Below are 8,159 nucleotides of genomic sequence, written 5' to 3' on the forward strand. Positions count from 1 at the left end.
AATATTAAAAAAAGATTACAAAATATCCTTCTTCATCCTCATTCTCCTATGGTGGTCATTGACAATCTCCCCCTTGATAGCCATCTTATGCGAGTGTATCTTCTGCCAAGGAATATAGATACTCTGGCGCATCACCACCATTTAGTCATAAGCATTATTGAAAGCGTCAAATACTCCATTGATACCTCCGTCAACAACATCGTCAAATTATTTCTTCAACGCTGCCATATGCTCCTTATGGGCTTCCTTCTCCTTCTTTAGAGTCTCCTCAGCCACTTCCATTTGGATACCATACAAATTCTTCAACTTCTTGTGTAGCCTCTCCACCTCCTTTTGAAGCTCAGACTTATTTTCTTGATTTCGGGTCCACTCGTTCGTAGGAGATTTATACTTATCCTTCCATTGATCCTTATCTTTACTCTTTAGAAGTATGAGGCACCTGAGAAGGACAACTACTAAATTCATCAATGAACCACCTTGAAAGATGTGGAAGAAGATATGCGCTATCAGCTCTAATTTATCGGTGTCGGAAAGGCTTTGAATATAAGCAATATCCTGCTCGGAGACACATCTCGTGCCTCCTGAGAAGTATGAGGCACCTAAGAAGGATTATGGTTGGAAAATTGGGAAGAGTAATATTAGGGATGGTAAGGATGATCTTTACATCGCTCAAATCATATGATTTAGATCTCTTGATTGTGTTTTCTTCCTTCGCAAGATTCTTATCTACCTCGTTATTATTATCTTCGACTGTTGAAGCAGATCCGTCATTGGACCTTTTACTCTACCTTTCATCGTGCTCAAGGTGAGCCAGATAGTTCTGAGAAATGGTAAAGGTCTTGATGCTTGTAGAGAGATGGTCCTTTGTCACCTTTTCCTGAGTAGAATCTGTAGTGGGAAAAGGATCTTGGAGCACAACAACCATCGCCTTGGCCTTGTTCCTTTAGAAAAGACATTTGACGAACGCCATGATATCGACAAAAAAAGAACAAAGATAGTTAGCAAACGTCTAAAGAATATGAAAAAAAATTTCCTCGCCAAAAAGATCTTTCCTCTCCTTATGCATCAAGCACGTCCATTATCGCCCAGGTGTTAATAATTTGCATCTCCTTCAAAGATGGCCCCACATTCGAAGGACCTTTACCTTCTTCAAAACCCAAGTGTTCTTAGAAGGTTATCAAGTCCTTTTTCATTGGCACTTCTTCTAGTGTTAGATGTTTAGAAGGTATGACATATTTGTCCGATTCCTTATTAAAATAGTTTTAGACCAAACATTTTTAACTCCCTTCTTTACATTTGACTGGCTTCGAGACAAAAGGGATATTTGGGGGTAGACTCTCCCTCTAGGACTATACAAAATACTGATTGGGCCTTTGGAGCTTAAGGAGTTAATAGAAGGAAGTGATTTTTAAAATTCTTCCATTTTTCCATATAAATGTCAAACATTTTGGATTTTTGACGTAGTGAAATCAAACCTTATCCACACATGGTATCCTTCGAGGTGCTTGATATAGTAAAAAGATTAAAAGATGAAACCCAGGGACAATTCTTTTTCCTGGTATTCACACTAGTATTAATAAACTTTATCAATGCTCAGGATACTGGGTGAAGCTGAAAATAGGCAGTCTTTAAGCGCCTCAACACCCCGTTCTCAAAGCCATATTCTTTAGAAAATCTGTCAGTACTTCCCTCAGTAGAAGATTTATTGGTACTTCCCTTAAATTGTCCTCTTCATATTCTTTAGAAGATTAGTCAGTACTTCCCTTAGTAGAAGCATTGAGGGTTCCATCAACACTCTCTATAGAATCCTCATGAGGCCCAAAATTTTCGTTGAGTACAACTAGGTTAGGATCGAGTCAGTTAACTACTAAAGGCTTGACACTTGGAACGTCTGGGTTTTCAAATATTGTAGAGGACAAAGAATCTTCATCATCAAGTTCGTTTACCATCTTCATGGGGATATTTTATGTAATGGCCATAATAAAGACAAGAATTGAAGAAAAGAAACGAATATAAGCAAGAAAAACTCGAAAATAAGGATGAATCACGAACAATGGACTCAAATAGAAAGAGAAGGTACAAAAATCAGAAGTCACAAAAGCTTAGGAAAGGAAGAAAAATATTTGTGAAGAAGCATAAGTCTCAGTTGTGAGAAAGAACTTTTTTTTTTGAAAGGCCAAGATAATCATTATATAGCGGAGCAAGATGAGTAAACCAACGATACATAATGAAAGAAAATGGGAAGATGATAAAATAATGATCAAATTTTGCCTCAAAAATATAGCGACACTTGAGTACACTCGAGCACTATAGGGGGAAACGCCACGCCCTAACCTACAAACCTAGGGTAGCGTTTAAAAAACATGTGAAACATCTCAATGATGGTACTAGCATTTAATGCAATTGTCTCTAAATTTCTTTCACTTTCCAACAAAAGATACAGACTAAGGATACCCAATCTAGTTCCTTGTAAGGCTTCCGGTACATCATGACACAAAAAGTTTAGGAGCAATTGTTCTGGGCCGACCAAAAACCAGATACTACATAAGTCAAATTATCACCAATAGTATATAAACCACCACACATGCAACCATGAGTACGATTTTGATCATATCCCACTCTACGCCTTTTATTCACTCAATAACTTGGGTGTCGGACATAGACGGGCCTACATTGAGGCTAAGTGTGGCTTTAGCAAAATCAAAATTTTTTCATTTTTTCATATATATATATATATATATATATATATATATATATATATATATATATATATATATCGACGGTGTAAAGCAATTTTACACTGTTAGTAAAATCATACCCGTTAATTATCATAGAAGTTTGACTTTTTTTTAAATCACATATAAAATATTTTTTAAGGGTTGTGATGCATTGACCGTGTAAAATATTTTACATTGACAATGCACTACCCTTATGACCGACTCTCAATAATTTAATAGCTTATTTAATCCAACAATCAAATCAAATCAAATTGACCACTCTTCTAATTCTAGGTTCGTCTGGCTGGTGTTGTCTTATTTTTAAAACACTGTCACCGCCTCTCAAATTTATCGTTAGCCACACCAATATCTAATATCTGAATTTGTCCCACATGTTGGAGTGTTAACCTTACATGTCCCCCTCGTGCAATCACATCAGAGCCCTGCGCCACCACATGAAGAGTCTACTCCAACCATTCAAATTGACAAATACTATTATTCATAATTGATATGTATTAGTTGAGTTAATGACGATAAATTATCAGTCTAAAGTTAAATCTTTGTCAATGATATTTATTTACATTTAAATGAACGGTTTAAAAAATAATAATTCTTATAGATTAATGTAAAAGATTAATTAATTATTAATTACTAAAATTAAGAAAAGATAGATCGAGAAAGCTTACTTACCCTTTGAATTTATATACTCCAGTTTCTTTCTGTCATGTTTAAAACAGAGCCTGCTCTTTTAAAACAGAAACTCTGTAAATTCTGTTTCTGATTAATTTGACAAAAGTTGCTGTTTCTAACTAGTTAAACTAAAAGTGCAAAAAGACTAGTTTCTTCCTTTGTATAAAAAGAAAGGGCTTGTTTGACTTGACTCCAAAAATCATTTTTGAGACACAAATTCAACCCCATTCTCCCGCTAATCTCGCCACTTCTCACAAATCACACCAAACATTCCCCTCCCTCAAACCTCATTCATTCTCCAAACAATGATTCTAATTCTACAAAATTTCTTCATCTTCTTCTCCATCTTCATCACTACCACCATCTCCACCTCAACTCCATCCCCTCCCTACGGTAACAAAACTAACCACTCTACTCTACTAATTCACTATATTTTCTTTTATTTCACATTAACCCTTCAACTTATTTTATTTACATTGCAGGCTTGTCCTCCTACCATATCAACTGCGGCACTTCAACTAACTTCACTGACTCCTTCAACACAACATGGCTCTCCGACCGTTTCTTCTCCGGCGGATCCGCCTCCGACGTCTCCGAGCCTCTCCGCTTCAAACTCCCCTCCGAAAAAACGCTCCGGTTCTTCCCTTCTTCTTCCAGCGGCAAGAAAAACTGTTACTCTTTCTCTTCTCTCCCCTCTGCACGTTACCTTCTCCGCACTTTCACCGTTTATGATAACTTCGACGACAAGTCACGTCCTCCCTCCTTCGATGTTGCCCTCTCAGGCACCATCATTTTCAACTGGCGATCACCCTGGCCGGAGTCCACAGCTCGCGACGGTGCTTACTCTGATATATTCGCCTTCCTCAACACTTCTTTATTAGCCTCTGATCTTTGCTTCTATGGCTTTGCTACCGATGCTCCGATTGTCTCTTCCATCGAGCTTTTTCCTGTTGATTCCGCTTCATATGATTCTAACTCCACAGGAGAAAATCTCATTCTTGTTAACTATGGTAGAATCTCATGCGGCTCAGATGATCCTTGGGGTCCTGGCTTCACCAATGACACTGACAAATTCGGCCGGTCATGGCAACCGGACGAACCATTACTATCCAGACCGGATGAAACTGTTAGATATGTAACTACGGGGAGCACAATACGCGGTGCGGATAAGGAGCCTAACTATTTTCCGATGAAGCTTTACCAAACGGCTGTGACGAATGAGGTGGATTCGTTGGAGTATGAATTGAGTGTGGACGCGAAGATGGACTATATGGTGTGGCTGCACTTTGCTGAGATTGATGCGAGTGTTAAAAAAGCTGGAGAAAGAGTGTTTGATGTGTTCATCAATGGAAAGAATGTAACTAGAGTTGATATATACAGAGAAGTGGGTGGTTTTGCTGCTTTTACTTGGCATCATGTTGTTAAAAACTTGAGCAGTAATGTTTTGGGGATTAAACTTGTTGCTGTTTCTGGTGCTCCTCTTATTAGTGGCATTGAGAATTATGCATTGGTTCCTAATGAACCTTCGACTCACCCTCTTCAAGGTCTCTCCTTTCCCCCAAATTATTTGTAGTTTCTATCTTATTAGTTGGAAATTACTACAAGACTTATTATGGACTAACACTTTAGATTGAAGACGTGTCTGATGTTCGAGACATGTGGGCTCGTGTTTGTGTCTATGCGTTAGTGTTAGTGTAATATTTAGTGTTTGTGTGTGCTTAATAGCTTAAGGGTGATTGATTTGTAGTAAGTGCTATGAAGTCGTTGAAAGAATCTCTTCGAATTCCGGGGAGAATGGGTTGGAATGGTGATCCTTGTGCTCCTACAACTTGGGATGCTTGGGAAGGTGTTACCTGCCGTATCAGTGATGATAAATCTGCTCTCCTTATTACTGAAATGTAATCCATTCTTCCCACTTCTATGCTATTTTGCTCTTACTTACTCTGAACCCTTAAATTAAATCTATTAACAATTCACATTTCATGTTTCAAGTATGTGCTGAATACATAATTTGCACTAATATGCATGATGCTTTTTACCATATGTAAGCTTTCTGCTTTCGGTCAGCTGTAAGGCTAATGGTAGAATAGGTTCAATTGGTAAATAAATCGTAGATGATATAACATACACTTGATATCTTATTTGAATATTTACATTGCTTATATAGTTAAATTTATGAACAAAAAACAGCAAATTTGAGAAGATTCCAGTTACAGACGGTTTCTTCTTCCGACAATAGCTCATCTTCCTTATTTACTTTCCTCTCTCAGAAGAGCTTTGATTCTATATTTGTTCTTGTTATCATTTCAGAAATCTTGGCAGTCAAGGCTTAAAAGGGAGCATAAGTGACCAGATTAGTCATTTATCAGACTTAGTAAGCCTGTAAGTATAATCAGCTACCAAATTTCTTTACATCTTGAATACCTTGGGGCTTAGGTCTTGTATCCACACTCATCATCTAAAGTGCTGCATCCTAGTGCATACCATTTTGCATCCCTAGTATGCCATCTGGTTTCTGTTGTGTGCAGTATGTCCTTTCCTAGATTAACTTTTGGTCATGTTCATATTGGTTTCAGTTATAACTTCTGTTTGATTTTACAGGAACTTGAGTTCTAATTCCTTGGGAGGCGAAATACCATCAGAACTAGGTCAAAAATCCATGGTTCAAGTGTAAGATGAGATATTATCTACTAGATACAATTACTTGTAATCTTGTTTTTAGATGTTATCCATAATCGGGTTTAATTCGACGCACAATGCTGAGATCTGTGCAGGGACACTTGTTCTGTTGGCAATACCATAAGGAAAATTTAACATGTTATTTATTCGATATTCTTAATTTTTTTCCAAAATGTTTTCTGTAGGGATTTATCCAACAATCAGTTAACAGGCTATATACCTGACAGTTTGGCATCTTCAAATTTGCTGCTGGTGTAAGCATTCACTGTATTGACTAATGCAATCATCTTTTACTTACACACTTAGCAAAGTTTTAAATAACGGACGGGGTCGCGTAAAAGTTATAATACATTGTATATTCCAGGCTATTGAATGATAACCTATTGGAAGGACAAGTGCCAGCGCAACTTTTTTCCGTTGGTGTGCGCGGTGGAGCTATTGAGTAAGTCACTACAATAGTAATATGCTAGCTTATTCTACCTGATTCTAATGTCGTGTTCAATTGACATGTTTGATAATGAGAAATAATATCTTTCTCTTTGTTCAATTTGATTTGTTTTCATTCAGTCTCTCTGGCAACAAAGATTTGTGCGGTGTACCATCTCTACCACCATGTTGGAAGCAAGGCCGATTTTCGACTGGGGCTAAAATTGCGATAGTCTTGTCATGTATTTTTGTTTTCTGCATTGTACTGCTGCTGGTGTATATCTACTGCATACGGAAAAGCAACGATTATGACTTTAATCTACCCTATGATATAATGGGTGAGTACAGTTTGAATGAAAAATGGTTGGTTTTTTTTGTTAAATGTTATAGTTTCCGAATAAAAAGTCGTACTTATGGACCATGGACATGTGAATCATGTGGCTTCTTTTGCAGCTCTAGCCGCCAAGAGAAGCAAATATCAGAGGCAGAAATCATTGGCGCTACTTGAGCTGGAGAATCGATACGCCAAGGGGTTTCCTTCACCGTTTACTCCTGAATAACATGTTTTAATGAGGATAAAAGACTGGTTTCACAATTTTCAGATAAATATACACAGTTACTGCATAAAGAAAATAGTTCAAAGCAAACTTTGGGCAACCCTGCTCAACCTTGACGCAGCGCGATACTGCCTCAACGAAGATTCCACATGCTGTTTTACATATTACACTTTGACAATCGATTCCTGAACAATCTATTCGAGAAATGCCCTGGTAAATGGTTCTCGTTTACTAATATAACTAGCCTTCTGTATCTTTGGATGAATGCCTGTAGGAACTAGGAAAACTCATCAATGTATACTATTTCTGCTCCAAGTTCAGTGTCTGTATTTTTCAAGTAATCGTAATCAGTGTGTTTTTTATGTAGAGAGCCTTTAGTCTTTTTCTTGCTGCAATGGTGTAACAAAATGGATAATTCAAGTGAGAACGCTTTGTTATTATGGAAACTGATGCACTAAACTCTTACAGTTTAGTTCACCTTGATTAAAACTAGTGACTTGGATTTGTTTATAACTAAAAAGAACCATTTGAATAAGCTGCTCTGAAACCTTTCCTTCTCTTCCCAACTCGTTCCTTTAAGTCAATTGGAGAGAACTGTCATTTGATTCAAAACAACAATTGACCTTGGAAGTTTATTCCCCTAATGTCTCTGGTGGATTGTCGCTTCTGTTTAACTAAAATTCATGTTAGTTAATTCTATTAGAAGTTAGTTAGCAGTTAATATGCAAAGTTAGTTTAGTTAACGTTTGGTTTTGCTAGCTGACATAGCTGTGATAAATAACAAGTACTGCATTTTTCACACTTTTAATCACATTGTTAATGCATTAAACACTAATAAATTGGTATCAATAAGCTCAATTATATTTTTGGAAATAGTGATTGAAACTATAGTGAAAAACAACAATTTTCTGGCTAATCTATGAATTCTTGATGATAAGAACTGGGATAGATGCTGCAAACAAATGAGACACTATGTGCCTGACTGTCGGTTTGACAAGGGAAACCAACCAATGATTGAAGAAGAAGAAAAATTGGCACAAGAAGGGTTAGATTATGATCCTATTCAGTTAATGGTAACAATAACCAGTAA

At 37.1% G+C, this 8,159-nt stretch overlaps 1 protein-coding gene across 1 annotated transcript; it reads left to right on the forward strand.

Annotated features, from left to right (window-relative positions):
- The first annotated feature begins 3,494 nt into the window (after positions 1-3,494).
- LOC131613846 (receptor-like protein 4) lies at positions 3,495-7,802 on the forward strand. Its single transcript, XM_058885487.1, has 9 exons — positions 3,495-3,800; positions 3,890-4,951; positions 5,155-5,305; positions 5,718-5,789; positions 6,009-6,077; positions 6,272-6,340; positions 6,451-6,528; positions 6,654-6,850; positions 6,966-7,802. The coding sequence occupies exons 1-9, from the start codon at positions 3,713-3,715 to the stop codon at positions 7,070-7,072; spliced, it is 1,893 nt and encodes a 630-aa protein (XP_058741470.1). The 5' UTR covers positions 3,495-3,712; the 3' UTR covers positions 7,073-7,802.
- The last annotated feature ends 357 nt before the right edge of the window (positions 7,803-8,159 follow it).

This window comes from Vicia villosa, linkage group LG1, assembly GCF_029867415.1.
Source record: "Vicia villosa cultivar HV-30 ecotype Madison, WI linkage group LG1, Vvil1.0, whole genome shotgun sequence".
Taxonomy (NCBI): Eukaryota; Viridiplantae; Streptophyta; class Magnoliopsida; order Fabales; family Fabaceae; genus Vicia; species Vicia villosa.

Coding starts and splice junctions, on each gene's coding strand:
- LOC131613846 (XM_058885487.1), top strand. CDS start 3,713: ATGATTCTAATTCTACAAAATTTCTTCATCTTCTTCTCCATCTTCATC. Junction 5,306..5,717: donor GCTCTCCTTATTACTGAAAT/GTAATCCATTCT, acceptor TTATCATTTCAG/AAATCTTGGCAGTCAAGGCT. Junction 6,851..6,965: donor TCTACCCTATGATATAATGG/GTGAGTACAGTT, acceptor CTTCTTTTGCAG/CTCTAGCCGCCAAGAGAAGC.